Source organism: Lathamus discolor, chromosome 3 (genome assembly GCF_037157495.1).
Source record: "Lathamus discolor isolate bLatDis1 chromosome 3, bLatDis1.hap1, whole genome shotgun sequence".
NCBI lineage: Eukaryota > Metazoa > Chordata > Aves > Psittaciformes > Psittacidae > Lathamus > Lathamus discolor.
Window position 1 is genome coordinate 100,187,963 of NC_088886.1, and position 23,051 is coordinate 100,211,013.

General features: G+C 45.9%; 1 protein-coding gene across 1 annotated transcript; it reads right to left on the reverse strand.

The window, feature by feature from the left end:
- Nucleotides 1–955: 955 nt before the first annotated feature.
- Nucleotides 956–11,202, reverse strand: NCOA4 (nuclear receptor coactivator 4). The gene is given in 13 exon segments (XM_065670794.1): nt 956–2,754; nt 3,330–3,419; nt 3,901–4,902; nt 5,129–5,272; nt 5,898–5,969; nt 6,561–6,669; nt 7,162–7,250; nt 7,369–7,509; nt 7,959–8,112; nt 10,639–10,664; nt 10,666–10,747; nt 10,749–10,998; nt 11,001–11,202. Coding segments are annotated over 13 exon segments (2,352 nt in total). The 5' UTR covers nt 11,188–11,202; the 3' UTR covers nt 956–2,748.
- Nucleotides 11,203–23,051: the final 11,849 nt, after the last annotated feature.

A 23,051-nucleotide genomic window follows, 5' to 3' on the forward strand; every position in this document is an offset into this window, starting at 1 on the left:
TCCTCATCAGGCACACTCTTAACTTGCAGAGTCACCAGCACAGACATTACACAGCCACAAAGCACTTCAGTTACTCTGCTCAGAAGCAAGTCAGGAGCATTCACTTGTTGCAGAAACACAGCTCAGGGAGAAGCAGAAAGTAACTGCTCCAGCTCCACTGGAGAGAAATGGAATTAAGCACTGCTCAGTACAAGGCATCAATCTGATAATCTCAGATTGTTCAAAGTAAGGTCTCCACATGTTTGAGATGAGCATTCTCTGCTCCCACTACTCTGCCCTCCTTGTCTTTGGGAAACCTTAAGTATTTCCCCCCGCCGCGTCTTTGAAAGCTAAACATTCAGGATACATGTCCAGGAGTTCCGCACGTGGCTGTTTCTAACAAAGAACCTCCAATCCACTTAGAAAAACTGCGCACGCACACCCACACATGAAATTCAAGGTAGGGTGGTTGAACGGCTGCCAGGCCCGGCTGCCTCATGAGAATGTTCTCTTCATGGTACAATGCAGCCCAGTGGAAAGAAACGGAAAATCCTCAGAGGAACAAAACATGCAGTGAGTTCAATGTCCAAAAACCAGGAAAGAAGCACCAGAGAGGAGCTAACTTCCAGTTGCACAGCCAGACCAGAGATGTTTCACAGCCATAGAGAAGAGGACCAAAGGCTGCTTAGACCCATATAGCCTCCTTAAGTATTCCAGAGCTGTAAGAAACACACGTGTCATGTTGTCTAAATCTGCATTTCGTGCTGCAGTGCAGTAACTGACAGGGGTTACCCTGGTGTGCTCCTGGTGCCGGGGTCCGTGCAACTGCGTGTCCTAGAGACAGGATGAGCTGAAGCAGACGAGTTGCAGTCCAGGGCTGGAGACAGAGCTGCAGCCACATCCTAACAGAGGCTACCTGGGCAGTGAGCCACAGCGTGCTGTGTGAACCACCATGCAAAGGAGATGTACCACAGCCTTTGGTTGTAATTATTTTTTAATGGAAAAGACTAATCAATGTTTTACATAAATATCAATTAGTGATAACAAGTTGTTGAGTAAGTAAAGGAATACATACCCTCAAGTTTTAAAGGCTCGTAATGAACTGATGAAGTAGCACACGATGATGACTACAAGGAATTATAAGGTGGGCTGCACGTCAATCACATTTATTAAGTTCAACTGCTAATCAAATCAGGCTGTTACTGGAGTTAGTCACAGTGCAGTCTTCCCATGCAGCAGCAAGGACACGTTCAAAGGGCAAAGAGAACTTCAGAAACATGTTACTGCTTTCAGCAGAAAGCCCTGACTACAGAAGCCTGAGCACTGCAGGTGGTCTGCTGATGTCCTTTTGGGGCCCTTTCAGGGCCTCTTTCAGATGTGCAGTGTCCCTCTCTCAGACTAAACTGACAAATGCACAGGTTCCGTCAGGCAGGCACATGTTCACACTGCCATGTGACACCAACATTGGATCTTGCTAATCATTTCTACAAGGTTGTGAAGAACAACAATCACTTTTACTCCTAGCCAGGCTGCTGGGCTGGGAGAAGGGGAGGTTGTTTTTATAGTCATTAAGAGCCAGTATAAGTTGCACCAGGAACTATGTAACTTCACAGTTTTTCATGCAAGCTGACAGGCGTGATCCACATTTCCATCTCCACACTCTTTCCTACGGGCTCAAAATGCTAAATAGCTGAAGAGGTATTGCTCGTATTATGTCCACAGCTACAGGAATCAGAATTACCCAACCCCACTTTCATATGCATAACATGGAATTCCACAGATAGATTAAATATGTTTAAAATGCACCAGTGGGAGCCATGCAGTTTACTAAGTTAGTGTCTCCCAGTTAAATAGCATCATATCAATCTGAGGAGAAGGCATCTAATTCCCCAAATATTACCTTTAAATATTATGTGGCTAAGACGCCTGCTTTCCAGTGGTTTAGTCAATAAAAGTTCACTATGAATTATCTAGAACCAGCAGGAACATACACATTTCATCTTAGAGCTTTTTCAGTGAAATTCAAATCGTTATAAAGTGCTGGGGACACAGCAGGATCTGATCTGCTGATGCATGAAGGTTAACACCCTCCCCTGTTCTCTGAAGGGCTCAAGGATCTGCAAGAAAAGTTTTCATTCACAACTAAGTTACTGATTCTCCTGCCACATGTCATGTCCCGTAAGCTCTTGTCTTTTTCAGAGTCTAGACTACACACACTCAGCCGGGAGATGCCCTTCTACAAGATGCAAATGGAAACTTTAAAGTTCGCAATTGCTCAATAAAAGAAATTAACTTTCAAATACAGCCTAAGTCATCCTGCAATCCCAGTAAGCTGGAACCCAGCTCACTTGTAGCTCACCTCACCTAACCTCACCACAAACTTGTAGCAGCTGAAAGGAACAGCAACACTCCTAAAGTCCCTGCCAAGGGTGAACGTTTCACAGCACCAGGGAGATCTGCTTTATATTTGCACTGGCTTCAAGTGACAACCCATTAAAAAGAATCACACAGTCCCATAACAGATACAAATTTACTAACATCTCTATAGTATTGGATTGTTTATGCTCAGTGGATATACATTTCAAAATTAATCATGACAAAAAGGCATCTTCTGCACTGTAACTCGGTTATATGAGTAATCTTCGTTATAATTTGAGAAGAAAAAGTGGATGGCCAAACACAAAACACAAGAACTCAGCTGGCTGCAGTCACTCAGCGGGATGTGCGATCCATCAGCGGGAAGGGGACGATTTCGATGCTTCCAGTTCTTCACATCTAAACAAATTTGAAATGGGGTTATTCTCTGGGGTAAACCAAAAGCAACACTTCTGGAAAAAAAAACGTGAGACACCCCCTGGGAAAAAAAAACATACTAACATACTTCCTGGAACTGAGTATCTTGCCTTCTAGGGCTTGCAATGCGCCCGCTAAGAAGGACTTCTTCATGAACTTCAAAAACAATGATAAAGAGTTATCTCAGCAGAAAGGAAAACATGACGTCAATTGGAAATACACTACTGAGATAAGAGAGAAGCTGCCTGGAAATTTAGACACTAATTGCACCTTCTAGTTACAGTAGTTACCAAGATTTTACCAAATGTCAATCAGCTGAAGAGTGATCTACTCAAGAACACAAGTAATTCCCTTCCTGGCTTGCGATCAAAAGAGGAGGAATGATGAAAAACTAGAATGGTCCAAGCTGTTAAAAAGGTGTGTGGGAGGGAATCACAGTGCTGTTAGACACTACATTTTGAGAACTGTGAAGATGCCAGTTAGCTGCCAGTGCCTGTATTCCATACCCCCGAGTTACATTTAGGCTCAGCTGTTCTCATACATTCTGTGCATCCTACCTGTAAAGGAGTCTGATACAGCCATTTCTCTTTATCTCCACTGAGTTTCATACAGGCAAAAAGGTCACAAACTGTAGGAAGGCCAAAGTCCTGAAAGAGAAGTCACCTCAATTACTGATCTCCAAACATAAACACATTCATGTTCAAAAGCATGTAGATGATGCCCTTAGTGACGTGGTTTAGTGGTGGACTTGGTAGTCCTGGGGTAAAGGTTGGACTTGATGATCTTAAAGGCCTTTTCCAACCTAGTCGACTCTATGATTCTACAATTCTGATGTATCTTCACATTCTGTCAAGTGTTCAAACAGAAAATAAAACTGACTTCTGAGACTTTGAGATACTTGCTTCATTCAGTAAAACATGATCTTGTTTTGTGTTAAAACACTGGCCTCATCTACGTAACTAAGTAATAATCACGAAAACATTACAAGACGTAAGACACCTAAAAACTGTCAGTCAGTATTATCCAGAAGAGCTATGAATTTAGAAGAGGAGGCAAGCATTAAATCTGGAAAAACAATAAACCTGGCACATCGGTTTAGGGTACGAAGTAACAGAAACTTATGCTCACTTGTGCTTTCTTGCGTAGAAGCCATTTATCTTCTGCTGGAGGCGGGTTAGCATTTTCTGGGTTGTTTGAAGTCAGCACCCAACTATTTACGTTCAAGGGGAGGTGGAAGAGGTCTAGGAAAGGACTCTTGAAACTATTATCTGCTTTTTCCCTACTCGCCTTTTCTTCTGCCCCTTCTGCTTTGTGCTCAGCCTTAACTAGCCAGCTTGTCAGAGGCCTTTCAAGCAATACTTTCAAGGGTTCTGCGATCTCTGCTGAATAATCTGCCTTCTCTGCACTAACAGGTTCCCCTGTGAGCTGCTGTGTGGGGTTAAGCCAGCTATTGGTAGCAGACTTGGCCTTCTCATGCTCAGGGCCTGGTACATCTTTCTGGCTGACTGGAATGCCGTTTTTATCCTTCCCTTCTTTCTTCAGAAGCCATTTACACAGAGCCACTTTTCCACAGTTTTCATCACACATGCATTCTGAAAAACTGGCACACAGCTCATTAGCTTTGCACACATCTTCCACTTTAAACGGGGCCTGGGGATGCTGAAGAAGCCAAGCATTCACAGCAGATGTAGGGGGTGATTTCTTTCCATCGAGATGCTCATTCAGGCACTTCAGATTTCCCAGGTTCTCAATTTCCACACTTTTGATCTGGCTGCCACAACAACTGGTACATGTTTCAGCTTTGAGGAGCCAATCATTCAGATTAAATTCTTCCCTAAAAGGTTTGAATTCATACTTCCATTTCTCATCTGAAGCAGTGCTTCCATTTTCTGTGTCAGCTGTAAGCAGCCAGTCAGAAAGGTCCATCTCTTCTTGTCCAAGGGATTCTAATTCCTCCACCTTTTCAATAGTGGAAAAGGACGAGCTGAAAGTAGAGGTGGAGTCCTTGTGGCCAGGGGAGTCTGTCTTCCCAGCAACATCCCGCTGTTGATTCTGCAGGAGCCAGTTTTCCAAATCTTTCAGATTTCCCCAGGCTTGCTCAAAATAACAAACTTTGGAAGAATTTAAATCCTAGTAAAGACACATTAGAACACGTGTTAACACTGAAAGGCAATGTTCAGTGACTGTTTGCACAGTACAGATTGGAGCATTCTGATAGCAAGTGCAAAAGTCTTAGTTCACCATGAGGCAGAGCGAAGAGAATTACAGAAGGTTTAATTCCCACTGCATTCTGCCTGCAGTCAGAAACTCTGTTTTCCCCTTTATTAAAAACTAGGTTAGTGCATAAAAGGCTTACCTGGCTGGGCTCTGATACATGGTTTTGTGCAACCCATTCTGCAAGATTGGTGCTGGGAACATAAGGAGCCTGGCAAGCACCCAGAGGTCTGCTCCCAAGTAACCAGTCAGCAAGCGAGGCACTCACTGTCCCATACAGTGTCTTCTGCGGAGAAAGAAAGTTCTTGGTTATGAGAAGCTCTTAACTGCTGAGGCAATCTATGGTGAACATCAGAACAGGCATTCAGCATGCATCAGTATTTCTGAACCAGAATCAAAATCAGCCCCTTCTAAGTAAGCAAAAAGATTGTATGACTTTAAACCACTGCACTGACAGATTGTTTTGTGATCCCAGATTCTTCAGAGAGCAAATGACAAGACAGCAAAGTGACAACTTCTACAATGCACAGTTCTGATACCTGTAACCCTCCTTCTGACCACAATTCCCAATTTACTACTCTCCTTCACTGAGGCTGTTTCTGTGCAGAGCCCAACATAAGACAGCCCATGAATTTCTGCATTAAAAGGAATCAGTTCCAATCCTGGCTTGACAACATTGAGGAACATTCAATTAGAAGATTCTGACTGACAATATCACTCCAAATTCCCTTTCACACTATGTTCTTGCGTGTCTGTTCCTGCAGCAGTAACATCGGATCACTGCTGCTGACCACAGCGACTTACTGGCTACTCAAGCACATTAACAAACAAACACAAGCAATCTAACCTCTTGTGCTCGAGTTCTCCTTTTCCCCTTTAATACAATTAACCATTCACAGACACAATCATACCTGCTCACAGTTCATTAGGGCACAGTTCTGCCCTGGGAACCAAGGAGAAGTATTCTCTTTCTCTGAGGTTTGCTGCAAGGAAAGAAAAGTTCATTTGAACCTCAGTTTTCTCCAGTTTCTAGGACGTATTCTACACAAAAGCAGAAGTAAAGCACAGTTACAACTCACTGGTTCTTTGTGGCTAACAATTTTCTCAATATTTAAAAACAGAATGGAGGAAGATTTACTATAAAAACACCACCTCCGGTCCATTTCCTTGAAGAAAATTATCCCAAACAATACAGGAAACACGCTGCTTATATAAAAAGCCCACAATATTTATAGCACAGAAAGCCATCTACGATGTGTAACCATTAATAGCTAAAGAAAACCATAACATTAATTTTCAGCTGCTGGAATAGAGTAAGAATACTAACATTATTTCCTCAGTCTCTGCCAAAATATATTAAGAGAACATGTACATAACTAGACTGAAGCTCAGTCAAAATCAGAACTGCATGCAATAGTTAATAAACCACTGGGTATACATTATACAGCTGAAACCATATGACTCATACACAAGATCCATTCAAGCTGTAACTAAAAGTAGAAATACCACTTGGAATGTGTTACAATACTGCCTTGGATTTTTTTCCAAGTATTCCAGCCTGGGATAGTGCTTACCATTGTTTTAATTGAACCAAATGAGGTAATAGCCTGGCGAAGGTAAGATGTGTCAGCCTCAAAATTCAGGATGGAAGACTCCTCTGGTTTAAGAGTAAGACTCTCCAATCTGAAAGAGGAAGATGATAGTGACATAAAGAAAAGTTAAAAAACAAAATTAACAATCTTCTTGCTTTGGAATGTCATGCTTTGGGAATCAGGCTGTTATTTCACAAAATGGCTTCCAACTGACTTGGCACTAATTAAGTAACAAAAAGACTTTTAATATTTGAATAGAGATGCCTATCCACAAACCAAGAACAGAATAAATAGCCAGCAAAACACAAGTTTCTTCTTACTTCAACTGCCATCAACAACTAATACGTGACATTATCTGCACAAACGAAAACCTCTCGTGCTCATTGTAGTCCCGTTTTTATAATTAAAGATAAAAATTATGAGAGGAATCATATCTCAGACTGCTCTGAAGATCTTACGAGAACTATTAAAAATGTAGCAGGTTAGATCTATTATTACTTCCGTTAGAATAAAAAAATCAGACTAAATTAAGAAATCAAAATAAATAGCAATTGTGTTAACTTGCATCATAAAACGTATTTACCTCTCCAGGCAAATAGAAATCTGGTTTGCTAGTTCGTTACTACAGGAGCGCTCCAGCTGATGAATAAGGCAGTTGAACTGTCCCAGATACTGCATGGAAGACAAAACACACATTATTGTCTTGGCTTCTAAGATTAAAATTGAGAAAATACTCACGAGGACAAAGTTTGCTTAAATTCCAGCGCAACAATTTACAACCAAATCATACCCAGTACAGCTGCTGCGCCTGCTGCTGCAACGCCTCTTCTTTGAGCTGCTGGATGAGATCTACCTGCTCAAAGAGCCAAACCTCACGACTGCGCAGGCATTCCAGGTGGCGGCTGATGTGGCTGTGGATCTTTGCTTTCACCTGTGAGGAAACATGTACCATCTCTAGAGCATCTGTCAAACATTATGAACACGCATGTGCTGCACTGATGATAAAACAGTATTTCCCACAGGTAAGTGTTATTTTTGGAGCAATTTGTTTCTAAAAAACGAACCAGTCGCCCACAGCATCAGGTGACTAAAGTTTGTAAAAGTTCCAAGGTCACCTTCAAAGAAGTATCAAAGAACGTTATTTGCCATATCTCTCTATTCTGATGTTTCATCCAACAGCTTTAAAAAATTCTGCGTGCCTAAGCTAGTAATACAGAAATACCTTTATCAAAAGCATGACCAAATTACACAGCAAGATGGCTGCAAGTCTCTAGGAAAGTTTTGGGCCATCACTGCAATAAAAGTACTCTGGAATAATAAGAATTGTCATTAGAGTTATACTAGTTATTAAAACATTTTTTACAAAGAATTTAAAATTACCTCCCGCCAGTTCTCTTTAATTTGTTGCTCAGCTTTGACAATTCCAGATATTGCTGTTTCCAGGTCCTTCTTTGCCTGAAGGCACTTTGCCAGAGGCTCACTGCTGCAAGAATTTCTGCTTCTATCTTGTGGTGGACTCATTCTTGAAGTGTTCCTAAAACACAGTGGAAAGAAAAATTGTAATAGTTTCTATTCCTCTTTAAGAGAACAGGAAGAGCATTGTACAAGGAACCATCTGCTCCACTTCACTATAAAGGTGGAAAAAAACCACCAACTAAGACTTGACACAGCTGCAAGTTTTCTAAACATAGATGAGGATTTCTCCAGGAGCAACAATGGTCTCTCAAACTCCTCAACCCACAGAACTTGCACAGTTACAGGAAAACCAACAGATATTTGCCAACAGCTTCAACCGCAAGAGCTTAGGCAACCCTCCCCTGCCATGCACCTTCCCCTGGCTTTTATGCCTAGACAGCAAACTGCAGCAGCTGAGGCCTGATTCAGGCAAGGTCCAGCAGCTCTGCCAGAGCTGGAGGAGAACAGCCTGGCCAGGGGAAGGAAATGTTTCAGTCGCCCTTTTTTCAGGTACAGCCAACAAACTGGCTCCCATAAATGAGAAAATTCTAATACCCTTTGACCAACTGGAAAAGCAAGTGTTGATACAAGGATCACGCTTTACAAAGCTGCAAAGGCTAAAACTTGTGGCAGTTGCCCATTATTTTGTGGGTAACAGCCAGGGTAACTTACTCAGCTTCAGCGTATCCTCAAATAAAAGGGGCTCAGGTACAAAATTTCTACAGAAGTTACCCTGGTAAGGATTCTGCAAGAAAGGGGGAAAAAGCTAAATATGGACTTTAAGTAAAAAAATGGGAAGCACTGATATATGCATTTTTCTAAATGGTGGGTATGTTATCAAAGAGTTCTAATTCTCCTGCTGGTTTTATGTGACTCCTAAGCACTAACTAAAGACTCACAGTACATGTTCTATTTAAAACGAGTCTTCAGCAATGACAGCTATGGAAATTCCCAGCAGAATTAATTAAAGAAAAGCTAAATACTTCATAGATTTTACCACCTCTCTGGAGGGAACTAAGTATTTTGAATATGACAAGACAACCACAGAGCTCGTGTTAATGAGCAGCTATTTGGTCTGCAATTTCCAAGCCCCATGACCTGCAACCCAAAAATTCTTCTACAGCCAAGACCCACCAGATATAACAGTTGTGTATTTCAGAGAGGAGAGGGCTAGGAGTAGTTTGCAAGTGGAAGCTGACAGAAAACCTAGGCTTGTTGTGAGGAGAGGTTGCACCTCCCTTGGTTCCCTCCAAACCACATGGTTCCCTCCAGACCACACGCTCCCCTTCTCCCATGTGCCCCCTGCCATGAGACACAGAGCAGACACAGGAGCCAGCCCAAACCCCTGCACACAAGTCACTGCCATGTTCATCATAACAGCTCATCTAGGAAGTGCAGAGCACAGCTACAAGAGAGTGACCTTGAATTTCTTTTTTAAGCTTATGTTAATTCTACACCAAGCTAGATGGGGTACAGAAGTCCAAAATATATCATTCTCCATTGCTATGAATGCCAGCTTTGTCCTTGTATTTGCATCCTCTCATTCATGTACAGGTTCAATTCTGTAAGGTTTCATGAACTTCACCTTACAAATGATGTTCAATAAAGGGTAAGCTTTCTCTTCACAACATCCCTTAGATTTTATCGTGCTCATCAACTCTCTCGTGTACAGTCTACAAGAAAAAGATAAGTAGAAGCCCCAGTTCTCAGATGTAATCTAAAAGTATTAATACAAAGGAAGAGATATACACAAGGATAGTAGATATATTAAAAGCTGTCATAAAAATAAAAAGGTTCATATCATTCTTTATCATTCCATTGATCATACTCTTACGTAACAACCAAGACAAAGTCTGAAAGGCTAAATGCAATTGTCATGCTTGCTTGCAGAGTAGATAATGTTTTGTGAAAATTATGTTAAGCTGCGTATCTACAAACGCCAAGCTCCAAGTATCCTGCATTACCATTTATGTGTTTGCTGAATTTATGCCACTAGGGAATTCAGCTCAGTGCCTGAAGAAATTTTTCACACTTTGCATTAGCAGCTTCATACAATTGAAGGAACATACATATGCTGCTCTAACGATCTCCGAGTACTTGTGCTTGTTGCTTTTCTGTTTTTTCATTTGCTTGCAAGAACCTCTCTCCAAAATGTACACAGAGAGAACAAATGATGCTTTCCTCCAGCCAGCCGGCTCCTGTAAGACGGCTGTTCTAATGCTTGGTCAAAAGTTAGTCAGTAAAACCACCATTATTGTTGAGGATAAGATTCAACCCTTCCTTCTTTTCAATTACCCCAAGCTTTTAACAGAAACAAGTGGGGGTAACCCCCTTTTCCTTGCTTCCCAATTACCACCAAACAGCACTAGGAGTTTTGAGACATGAAAATGTCCCACGCTCTGAAGCACCCGAAAGGGCACATTTGGCCTGAACACTAACAAAATACAGTTACTTCTGCAACATATACATGGTTGCAACAGTCACCGGTGCCGGCAATTTCTGTGTCATGGAACTGTTTCCAACCGCACGGAGCTGCCCCACCGTGGGCACGCTGCGCCGCGGGATGCACCGCCCTCGACCCCTCTCCGGCCGAACTTGCACTTACATTCCGAGCGAAGGAAGCAACTCACTCCCCAGCGTCCCGCTTACAACGCGGTCTCCATTTTCTACCCTGCACAAGCGAGGGCTCCAAAGGGTCTTTACAGAGGTCCCGCAACTGCCGCCAGTCCCGCCGCAAATCCCGCTCCAAGGGCCGCGACCCGAGCCGGGTCCGGCCCGCCCGGGGGAGCAGCCTGGCCCCCGCCCCGCCCGCGCGTTATCGTGGCGCCCAGCCCGCGGCGCGGCGCGGCCCGCCCCGCGACACCGCGCCCGCGCGTCAAGCGCTGCTGCCCGGCCCCTTCCCCCGAAGCCTTCCCACCGCGCGGGGACCGGGGCCAGGCACATCCATTCGAGCCCTGCCCTGTCCCTCCTGCCCCGTCCTGTCCTCGGGCGCGCCGAGCGCCGCCCCGCATCCCGCTGGCAGCTTCAACCGCAAAACCAGAACCTTCTGCAATAAACCCGCTATCGCTTGCAACCTCCGACGTGTGGCAACGCGCCTTCTTTGTGTAACAAATGCAACAAAGCACAGCCGAGCGCTAAGGCTGCTTAGCCACATACTGCTTCTGCAGCAACAAGGGCGAAAAGGGCCGCGAGCCTACACAGCTGCCAAATTAAACCTTCCTGGTGTGCCTGGCCACACACAAACTGCAGCACCGAGAGGCTCCCCAACCCAGCCCAGCCCCGAACCTCTGAAGCTCCAGAAATCCTTCTGTGACAAACCGCTTGGATGCCTTTAACTCCTGGAACGATCAAAATGACACTTCCACGCACAGTTCTTACTTATCACTTCTATTCCTGCTTCTGCAACTTCACACGCAGCTGAGGAAGGTGAACGTATACATCTGCATGTACTGAGTAAAAATGTCACAGCTATGAAACCAAAGCAACTTCCCGAATGAGGCAGGAAGATAATATTACTGTTCCACAGACTAACTGCGGAAAGATTTCTGTCTGTTTCTATTAACACCCAAAGCCTCACTCGAGAGCTGTCACTTCAGCCACAACTCCTGGTCACAGCATTACTTCTCCTGGGGCTCAGTACAACCTCCACCGGAGCTGTAACTTCCTCTATTTGTCCTCTTTTGCTTCTCTCTTTGTAGATCAGAAACTGCTGGACAAAAGTCGTATATCAGATTCCAACTAAGTCCCACGGCTGGGGAGCAGAGACAACCTTTCCTTGCCGGTGCAACTGCCCACAGGCCAGCACAAAACTGGTTTTACCAGCTTTTCACTTTTAGTACAACCATCCCTGCCACTGCTTGGCAAGATCATTGTTTTCCATTTCAAGCGGGTGCTGAATAACCACAAAAAGATGGCAGATTCCAGGCTTTACTGGGAAAAAGCTTCTGAAGGGAACAAAACCTCACGTTGAACACTCTATTTATAAATGTGTAATTTCTTTCAGCTGACAGGACAAGGCTGTTCCAAGGGTTTCTCTGACCTGACTTTATGTGGTTTTAGACCAGGTGGCTTGCTTAAACTGAAATCACCCCTCATTTCCATTTTACCCTGCCAAAAAAACAGTAGTTCCTCTTAAGCAGCTGTCCCAAACCGGGTGCTTGGGAGCTGCGGTCAGGGAGTGAAGTAGTCTAAGTACATGAGCTGAATCTCAGAACATTCCATTTACATCCAAACATAACAAGCATGCTGTACAGTACAGCATTCACATCACAAGCCAGGATCCGTGTGGAGCTTCTGCTGGGGAGCTCGTTTTGCTCCAAAACATGCAGGCATCACCATGTTTTTTAAGTCACAAGCCATGTGCACAAACAATTTAATAAAAAAAAAAAAAAAAAAAAATCACAGAATGGTTTGGGTTGGAAGGGACCTTAAAGATCATCTGGTTCCAACCCCCTGCCATGGGCCGGGACACCATCTACTACACCAGGCTGCTCCAAGCCCTGTCCAACCTGGCCCTGGACACTGCCAGGGATGGGGCATCCACATCTCTGGGCAACCAGTTCCAGTGTCTTACCAGCCTCACAGGGAAGAACTTCCCTACAGCTAATCTAAATCTCCCCTGTGTCAGTTTATGACCTCTAAAAGTTCTGAACAAGAGATGTTTACAAATATGTAAAGGGTGGGTGTCAGGATGATGGAGCTAGGCTTTTTTCAGTGATATCCAGTGATAGGACAAGGGGCAATGGGTGTAAACTGGAGCATAGGAAGTTCCACGTTAACATCAGGAAGAACTTCTTTACTGTAAGAGTGACAGAGCACTGGAACAGGTTGCCCAGGGGGGTTGTGGAGTCTCCTACACTGGAGATATTCAAGGCCTGCCGGGACAAGTTCCTGTGTGATGTACTGTAGGTTACCCTGCTCTTGCGGGGGGGTTGGACTAGATGATCTTTTGAGGTCCCTTCCAACCCTTGGGATTCTGTGAAAGTGAAATGAACCCCTTAAAGGACAGTAATTTTAACAGTTTCAGGCAATAATTTTCTAAACTTCAGGCAGTTTCTACTTGCCTGCACTGTATTGGATCTGTGCTGTAGACCTGAACACACACAACTACATTTCTAGCCTATTTTAGCCCTGGAAGAGTAAGCTCTTTGTGCATGTACACAGAACACATGTACTGAGATGTTTTCACGAGAGCTGAGTTCTAAAGAGCTGCAAGTCACCAGTACAGCTGTGACAAGAAGCCTGGTCATCATTTTATACCATCAATTGCAAAAACGTATTCCTTAAGTACAGCACAGCAAGCATGTAAGTAAAATCACAGAACATCTGAATACGAAGGCCTGAAATCACTATGCCATGATTATATATATATGCCATGATTATATATAATACCAAAGTAGGTATCCCAGAGTGGAAAAGACACATTGTTATCTTAACAGATTTCACATTACAACACAACTAGCTTTCAGACTTTTGTGTTTAAAACCCTTTGGAAAACAACTGCGAAATCCCTCACTCTGCTTGAAGCATATGGCCCCGGAGATAGCATAGCCATGCTCGGGATACATCCATCAATACATTATGCACTTGCAGAGTTATGAACAGTATTTGTATATGACTGCCAGCTTTCTTTCCCTTCCATGACTGCATACTTTACCCAAAACCCTACTGTAACAATCTTGCTCCTCTGTCAGCTTTTGCATGTGATCCCAGCCACAAATACAGAGTTTGAAGCTGAAAGCATATCAAACAAAATCCCCGAAAGCCCTGGCTCAAGCCACTTACCAATTACCTAGCAACATGCGCTTGCCAAACCTCCCGTAAACACAGTGCATGACCACTCCTGGTCATTGGAATCCAAACCCGGATTGCTACTGCTTGCACCTTCGAAAAGCGCAGCTGTTTACAAAAGATTTTGACTTTTCGATTAAGGGGCAAGATTTCTTTAGGTGTGCTAGCGGCTTAACTTCTCCCGGGCATAAAGAGAAAGCGAGATGAATGAAACAACCCATGTCTTCATATTCCATCAGCGGTAGCCCCCCACCACAGAACGCTGGCTTCCCGACCGGCCTGCCGGCTCATGCCCTACCCAACCCGTGCCGCTTCAGCGACTTTCAGCCCACTACTCCTGGGCCGCAAGCAAGGCGCCCGGGACACAGGTCACGCCGCCTCCCACCGGGGAGCGGCTCCGCTCGGTTACTGCCTCCCCTGCACGCGGGGCCCAGCGCCGCTCCGCCGGCCCTGCGCCGAACCCCGGCCGCGCCGCACGGGAAGGGGGGGGGGGGCAGCCACCTCCTCAAGCACAGGGCCGTGCGTCTCCCGCGAGCGGGCCCGAGCCTGCGGCGACACCGACACCGCTGCAAGAACACCCGCACGGAGACCAACGACACCACCTTTCCTGCCCGCAGCGCGTCCCCGGCCCCGAGCGCGCACCGGCAGCCAGCCCGGCCTGCGGGACCCACGGCCGTCCCCGTCCCCCCCGGCCCTTCCCGCCGCGCTCACCGCCGCCCGGCGTGATGTCCTCCCGCTGCCGCAGCTGCCCGCCGAACAACGGCCGCTCTCGCGAGAGCGCCGCCCCCGCCCGCCCCCTAGCGGCACGGCGGAGCGGCTGCGGGGCCTGGCGGCCGTTGGCGCCGTAATGGCGGCGGCTGGGGTTGTGAGAGCGGCGCAACGGGGTGCTGTTACACACACCGACCCAAACCCAGCACAGCAAACCTCCGCACACACCATGGCGGCCTCCAGCCGGGGCAGGGCGGCAGCAGTGCTGGCGGAGGGCAGGGCATGCCAGCTGCGCAGCACCTGGTGCGGCCCCCAGCAGGATGAGGCCTTGCAGCGGGGCACCTCTGACAACCCCGGCCCCGTACTTCCCTTTCCCATTTTGCCTGTCATGGTTGGGGGGGCTGCTAGGCAGGCGGGTACCTGGCGGGCTGCCTGGCTCCCACAGCCGCGCACTGTCCAAACCACACTGCCCAGCACAGCAGCAGGTAGCAGAGTTGAAGTGTACCATCACCAGCCTGACCTGCTTCAAAACCTCGGAGAACACTGGGCCTCCTTCCCTGCCTGCAACAGAACAGGGCAGAGGAGAAAGATACAGAACATACCAGCTGACGTGTAAGATGAGGCCCTCAGCAACATGGTTTAGGGGTGGTCTTGGCAGTGCTGGGGTAATGGTTGCCCTTCAGCATCTTAAAGGTCTTTTCCAACCTGGCTGATTCTATGGTTCTACGTAGCGAGTCTCAGGTTTTGGTCTTTTTTGTGCCTCTGGGAAATCCGCAGTGTGCATTGCCTGGTTTGGCCTTACGCAGGTGCTCTGTTTTGGTTTTGTATTTCCTCAGGTATGGAGCACAGCAGAATACTTCCTAATACCTGCCATCAGAGTTTTCATCTGATCTGGAGGGTAGCAAGAGCAGGCTGTACTGCCCATGCTTAGAGCTATTCAAGGCAAGGAGGTCTCAGCATTTCTGGGACCACCCAGCCAACATCTCTGGGAATGCATGCAGGTGTTTGCACAGTACTTAAAACAGACATTAACAGAGAAAAAGGGCATCAAATGGAAACCCAAGTAGCTGTGCAGCTCTGCATACATGTGGTAGCTGAGTCACCATTTCCAACACGGGAGATCCTCTGGGCACAGACCAAGGAGCTGTTCTTTTGGCCAAGACCTTACTTGTGGTTAGGGCTCATGGCTGCACAAATAAAGCAATGCTGACATAAGAGAAAATAGAGTCAGCCACCTAATCCCACATGTCCTGTTGCCCTAGGAACTTGCATTTCAGGCATTTGGCTTCCCCATCTAACCACGCAGGAGACAGGATGTGTTATATAATCCTGCTCTGTGTATTTGGATTTAAGAGAAAAAAATAATACCAACCCTGTCTGACCTTGAAAACCAGCAGCATTCACGTACCTGTGGTGTCCCCACAGCCAGTCACCCAGCAGGACTGTCCTGTGTAGAGAGAGCAGCCTCTCTTGGGCAGTCAGGCGTAGTAGACAAAGCAGTTTGCTGTTCTGTACTTGCCTGGTATTGGCAATGTCATAATCCAGGTGGTTTGCGTGGTTTTCGTGGAGGCACTCGTGCTAGCAGATTTGCTTCATGTGGTACATTCTCTGTGTGGATTCACTGTGGCTAAAGTTATGCTTTCCTAGGAGGATTCGCCAGTTGGATACAACTTCCATCTCCTCCAAAAGGAATTTCAGAGAAAGGAGCCAGACACGTATTAGTGTGCTCTTTCCTCCCACCACTGATGGCAGTGCACACCACTCCTCCCTCTGCCATACCTGTCGCCACACCAGATGATCCCCTTTACCCAAACTTACACAGCAGACCAAAAAATCTCTAGCCTAAGCAAAGGACAGATTGGCATTCTGCTCAAGGAGGGGCAAAAGACTGGGTAGGGATGCAATTTTATGGAAAAATAAACAAGATCTCCTCCTCTTCAAACAGTAGTGAAGATGGAGACTTATGTACTGTGTCGTTCTTTGGTACTCAATAAAACTGTGTATCAGTATTGACAGTAAGCCCCCAACCAGAGTACAAAAAGAAGCATTTTGGATGCATAAAAGGGATCTACATACACATCAGAAGTAGTTAATGAGTGTAAATGCATGCAGCTTTTCCCTTGAGAAGTGCATGACACCACATAACGTGCTCCTGTATCCAAAATCCTGTACTATTTCTTGCTGGATGGGAATCACACATGCAGTCCTGCAGCATAAAGCACACCTTCGTGACAAGCCATCACTTGGCTTTGCCTTGATTCAGCAAAAGTGCTTCATGACCCTCTTTGTACACTTCAAGACATTCTTTCTTGCTCTGCTGCAGTGTGAGAGTAAAAGGGAGGGCAGGATTCATCCCTTCACCCCTCCCCGAAACAGGCACCTGGGCAGAGAAGTGGAAGCTTTTCCTGCAGTTCTTAGGTATTGGCCTGCCAAACTGTACTACTCTGCACAACCCAAAACACAAAGAACCTGAGGAATGTTCTCTGCTGCAGTGATTTTATAGCAAAATTCAGGGGGTTTACACACATGTTCTTGAGGAATGTTTCTGGTTCCTGTTTAGACCATTCCTCTTTCAGTAACTACAGTAATTTAGTTGAAGAGAATCAGTTGTGTTAACTCCTGTTTTTAAAGCCCTGTAATGTATGTCCCTGTTCTGCAACTCTACCACACAGTTAAGCAGCACATAAAGAAATGCAGCACACTGATGTCAGTGCAGCAAGCATTGCTCAGCTGGAGGTGACGCCAGATGCTGAGGCAGACTAACAAGCTGAAGCCTCTCCTCTCAGCAACGGTCCCAAAGCAGAGTATGAAATTACAGAAGAGTTGCCATGGTAGGAATTATGCATCCATGCAGCTCTTGGAGGAATCACCAGTTGCATCAATCTCCGTGCCCTGGAAGCCGGCTGTTTTCTCTTTGTTCCTTCCAGCCCGGATGCCTGGCCCTCCCTTGCACATATCCTCTCTGACGTCTGTCCTTGGTCCCCTTCCAGGCAGGCTGTGACCTGGCACTGGGTCCCACAGCTGCATGCCAGATCCGTCCCAGCCTTCCCTCACAGCTCGTCCTGCCCGTGGCCAGAGGCTGACCTTGCAGCCACCAACCAGCACAAGAAGCAGTGGGGCAGCAGTCGGTGGTGCTTTAAGTCCACCTTAAGTCACTGCAGGGCTTTATTTCCCCACAGGGGATATTCAAAGCTCTATGCACTGTATTTACTCACCTCAAATCTTTGCTTTTTGTATTGAGCCATCCTACTGCCAGAGATAAACTAAGTATTTTTGAACTCCTTCACAAACTGTTTCATACATAGACTACAAACAGATGTTTTAATAACCTTTTCCTTCATGCCACACTTGGCCTTTTCCCTTCCTCTAGTTTAAGGAATCGGTACTGCAACTCACACATGCTTAACAAATGAGAGTATGTCCATGTGTGTTTTGTGGGTTACAATAGGCCTGACCACATCTTCAATGACAGCAGGAATGCCCTGATAGCTACACAAAAATGTGCCAATATGAAGTGCTGTTCGTCAGTGTGTAACTGACTTCAGCAGTGACCTCTTCCAAGACAGTGCTATTCATGTCACTGACAATATTGTCATGAAGGCTGTGCATGCTTGTAACAGGAATTGTCAAGGCCAGGACTGTGGTTTTGCTTCAGTGCCTGATATAATTCTCCCTGCGGTGTTTGGCTGAAAATGCCCTCTGCCACAGTTTGCCGGCCAGCCTGCAGTACACAGAGAAACATTCCATAAGCAAACTCACATCCCCACAGTAGTTTATTGATCCTAGGCTTGGTGGCTCCTACAACTTGAAATATTGAGAAAGGAAATATATATTAAACATGAATCCTTAGTCATGTTCCTCATACACCACACAGTCACTTTTTGAATAGCTGCCAGGCACAGCTGGGGTGTTAAAAATGCTGTAAATGCAAGAAATCAGAACATCCATGCAACAGTTTCCCATGCAAGTGTAGAGCTCATTGTTAAATTTTCAGGGATCTCTAGTTTCCCAAAGAACTGAGTTTTGTGGTTAAAAGCTACACGCCTCTCAGCCTGCAAGTAAATGGCTTTTGGGACAAGGCAAGTGCTTTGCCTTTGGCTACTTGGAGGATAGCTCAGATACAGGCTAATGGAGAGCATCTGGTCATGAAACTAAGTTTGAGTTGATTTTGAGACACTGTCTGTGAAAAACCTGCTTATTCCTAGGGACTCACTTTGCCCTTTAAGTAGAAAATAAACAAAGAGTCTTTGATCCGGATAAATCTGTTTCTCCAGATTGTTCATTACCTCCTGCTTGTTGTGGCAGGGTTGAGGAGATGAGCTCTATGAAAGGTTGTTATTAATCATCTTTGGCAAAAGACAGCTGGCTTCTGCAATGCTAGAAAGGTGGGAAAGGGATACAGGAAAGAGCTGGTGTTTGGCACAGCATAGGAACTTCCAAATTTAACATCCCCAGTAGAGAGAAGTACTTTATTTCATTAAAAGGCACATAATACCCAGGTATTCTGTGAGAAAAATAACAAAAAACTTAACTAACAACCCAATGAGGAGAAAATGCACAGGGAAGGCACGGACCTGGTGACTCACAAGCACCTATATTGGAACACGAGGGAAGGGTCTCCAGGGTATATGTGCATGCTTCCTGCAGCCCCTCTCAAGGTCTCATGTCAGCACTGGGGCACAGCACGGAAGGCCTCACACTAGGAGGGAGGCAGACATGTAAACAGTGTATAATTGCAAACAATTTTAAATAAACTAAAACCACTCTTACAAAGCTTCAACCTACTTCAAAAACTTGTATTGTCCCAAACAGCTATAACGAAACAGCTGTGTGATTTTGGTTACTGAACACTGAACTGTTTTTTCCCTATATATGTATATACACACACACATAATTCCAGTCAAAACTGGAGCAAGAAAGGACTCTCAGTGCAGGCTTACTGCACAAGGGCTGTTTTATCTGACAACTATGCTGTGTTAGGGCTCTCCTGATTGCTATCATGTAAGTGGGTTGTCGAGCAACAGGTATCACACAATCAAACCAGGTTTCTTCTGCTTTCTCAGAAACACTTGTCTTTTTCCAAGGCCCTTTTTAAGAAAGCAGCTCCAGCAGCATGGCACTAAATTAATCCCTAATTCTACTGTTAGAGTGAGGTCGATGCTGAAAGTGTGAAATTGCACAAACACAGATCACTATGAAAACAAGGAAGAAATTACAGCGTAACCCATCACATCATGAATTCAAATTAATGCACAGGCTTTCCTGAAATTGGATTATCCGAAGCATTGGCTTTTGTTGTGTTTTCCAGACATAGTGAACACAAGACAGCATTTAATTTACCCACATGCAGGAATTTCTGCTCAGTCCCAGCCTGGGGTGAAGCCGTTTGCACTACAGCCAACACAAATTACTTATAACCATTGCAAAAAGCAATTAGAGGAGATGAAAGGACTGACTTCTTATGCATGTGTTATTCCTGAGCGTGTTGCATCTGTGGCAGGGGAAGGACCAGAAGCTCCATGTCCTGATTGTTGTGGTTTAAGCCCAGCAGTCACTCAGTACCACGCAGCCACTTTCCCACCCTTCCCTTTCACCTCCTCTCCAGGCATGATGGGGAAGAGAATCAAAAGAACATAAACCCCATGGCTTAAGGTAAGAACAGTCCAGTAACAAAGGTATAACACAAACCTACTACTAATAATAATCATAAGGGAAATAACAAGGGGAGAGAATATAAAACTAAAAGGAGAAGGGAAAAAAAAAACAGTAAACACCAGTGATGCACAATACAATTGCTCACCACCTGCCAACTGATACGCAGCCCAGCCTGAGCAATGATTAGTCCCTTCTAGGTGACTCCCCCCAGTTTATATACTGGGCATGACGTGCTGTGGTATGGAATATCCCTTTGGCTAGTTTGGGTCAGGTGTCCTGTCTCTGCTTCCTCCTGGCTTCCTGTGCCCATCCTCACTGGCAGAGCATGAGAGACTGGAAAGTCCTGTATCAGGGTAAGCACTACTGAGCAATAACTGAAACATCAGTGCGTTATCAGCATCATTCTCAGACTGAAGCTAAACCACAGCACTGCACCAGCTACTAGGAAGAAAATTAACAGTTACAGCCAAAACCAGGATACTGATGTTGCTACCAGGGCAGCACAGTGCAGATCAGATGAGGGTGCCCAAGAGTGGATAGTGCTTCCTGCACTGGGAAGAGCTGCTGGCAGCAGTTGTATGCTAGAAAGCACAAGCAAAAGGGTGTTTCAGAAATAGTCACTGTGCAGGAAGCTGTGACCCCATCTGAGCTTTACAGTAAAATTTGCAGGAGAGAGCAGGGACCAGAAAATGCTTGGGGAAAGAGCAGGTCTGTACTGTCAGCCCGTGCTGTGTGCCAGGCGCTGAGCACCAGGTGGAGCTAGGAGATGGAATCGTGGCCAGGGGAGTGCATAGAAGTGCTTGACCCAGGTTCGTCATGTTACACTACCTTTAACACCAGGCAGACAAAATCCCTCCTTGGTCACACCACCGAGCCACCACCAACACCGTTGTTGCTGGAGTTGTCTTTTCTGCCCATAGGTGAGCAGGAAGGAGGTGGCTGGAACAGCATGGAGGTCCATAGTGTCAGTTCCTTGCTTACGATTCCCCCCTTTGTTTTCTAAGCTTCCTTCATATGTCATCTGAGTGGCGTAGACACTTTCATATATACTGTGGCCCATAGTGTATTGAAAGGCTGATGATAAGATAGATGACATCTGTTTAGGTCACATAGTAGGTAGGATTGATGCTTCTAAACACTCACAAGCTACAGCTTAGTTCTCTGCTATCTGAACACATTGACCCTTGTACATATGGTGGCAGTCAGCTCAAGACTCGGCACTTCCACAGCTTGAGATGGAAACCAGCTATCCGAGTGACCATGGCAAAGAATGTGCACCATTCCCTTCACTGATGCAGACCAGCAGTAAAAGCCACAAGCAACCATGTGTTCAGTCTTGTGAAGGACTTCCTGGAGGAAGAACCAATGCCGCAGCACTGGTTTTGCCCGGGACAGGGGTTCTGCTCCACAGAAAATGGATACGCTCATTCCAGCTTGCAGAGGTGAAAAGGAGCACACCCGTTTTTATACTGGGCAGAGTTTCTGGCTGCAAGTTTCTTTTCAACTGAGAAAAGGAACTAGCTTCTCACTTACCCACACATCACCTACAAAGCCTACCGTGTGGCACTGCAGAGCTACTCCTGGTAGAAGGGCAGGGGAGCGGGATGCCCTGGACCCTAACATCAGCAGAAAACACCAGGGCTCCCTCCCCGCCTCAGCAGGCACACAGGACCTGCAGACATGAGCAGCCCAGGGCTTTGCACACCCGTTCACGGGCATTAGATTCTCCTTATTTGCAGAGGTCAGCTGGATCTTGTGACCTGTGTAAATAACAAGGCTTTGGAAAGAAGCTCAAGAGGCACCTTATGTTCTTCATTTCAGAGCCATAGTTCTGGATGGAGGGAGAAGAAATAAACTTAGAAATCAAAACTTGCTTCACTCTTGAGAGTCTCAAGGTCCCCTCAAAGGGAGAGACACAAGTGACTGACGCAGCAAGTCCCACCAAGTTATTTAACTGGTACTGGGGGAGTTGATGGAATTATTTATTCCCAACTCATAAACCCACATGCTGCCTCTTTCCTCTTGCCAATTAACAGTATTACTTAGCACTAATAGACTGCTTTCATTTTCAAGGGGCTTAAGAACACGAATTAATCACCTCAGCATATCTGAAGGGAACAGATGGCAACGGAGTATTAACATTGCAATTTCACAGTTGGAGCAGCTCTCCAGGGAGGGGGCTATAGCAGTGTCCGGGGGGCACCTGGCCCTGCTCCCTGTTTGCAGTCAGGGTTCCTGGGTCTCACCTCTGCACCAAGATTCTGCTTTATCCCAATCTCACCACACATTAATTTTCCTGAGTAAAGCTGTACATTTTTCTTATTCCATCTGTAACAGTGTGACATCTTTCCAGAAGGCTTCTTAGCACGTCTCCAGACAGGTCATTACTGCTTTGGATTTAAAAGACTAAATGTCTATCCAATAATGCAATTAGTCCAGCTTGCCACTGTTTCTTACTGGCCATAAGCAGAGAAGTGACCGGGGAGAAACACATTCCTCTGTCCGTACAGTGGAGATGCTTTTTTACCCTGGAACACCTTTGGCTACAGTTGGGTATAGAATAGCAGAGTGTATTTTCCACCCCTGTCACCCCTGTCCCCGAGAGTTATGGGCATGGAGCAGTGTTGCTCCATGGGGTCTTTTGGCTCAGCTGCACAACACACCATTTCTTAAGCTGCATGTGGAAAGATGAGCTTACTCTAGAGCAGGGGTTTCTACAGCAAAACTTGCATATGAAGGGTGAAACCTGTGGCCGTCCTTAGCAGAACCAGCTCAGGATCCAGGCCGTAGCAACTAAAACATGCATGAAGCCAAAGGCAAGTGATGCGCAAACACTGCAGACTGGCCCAGGGGTGAGAGAGCGCC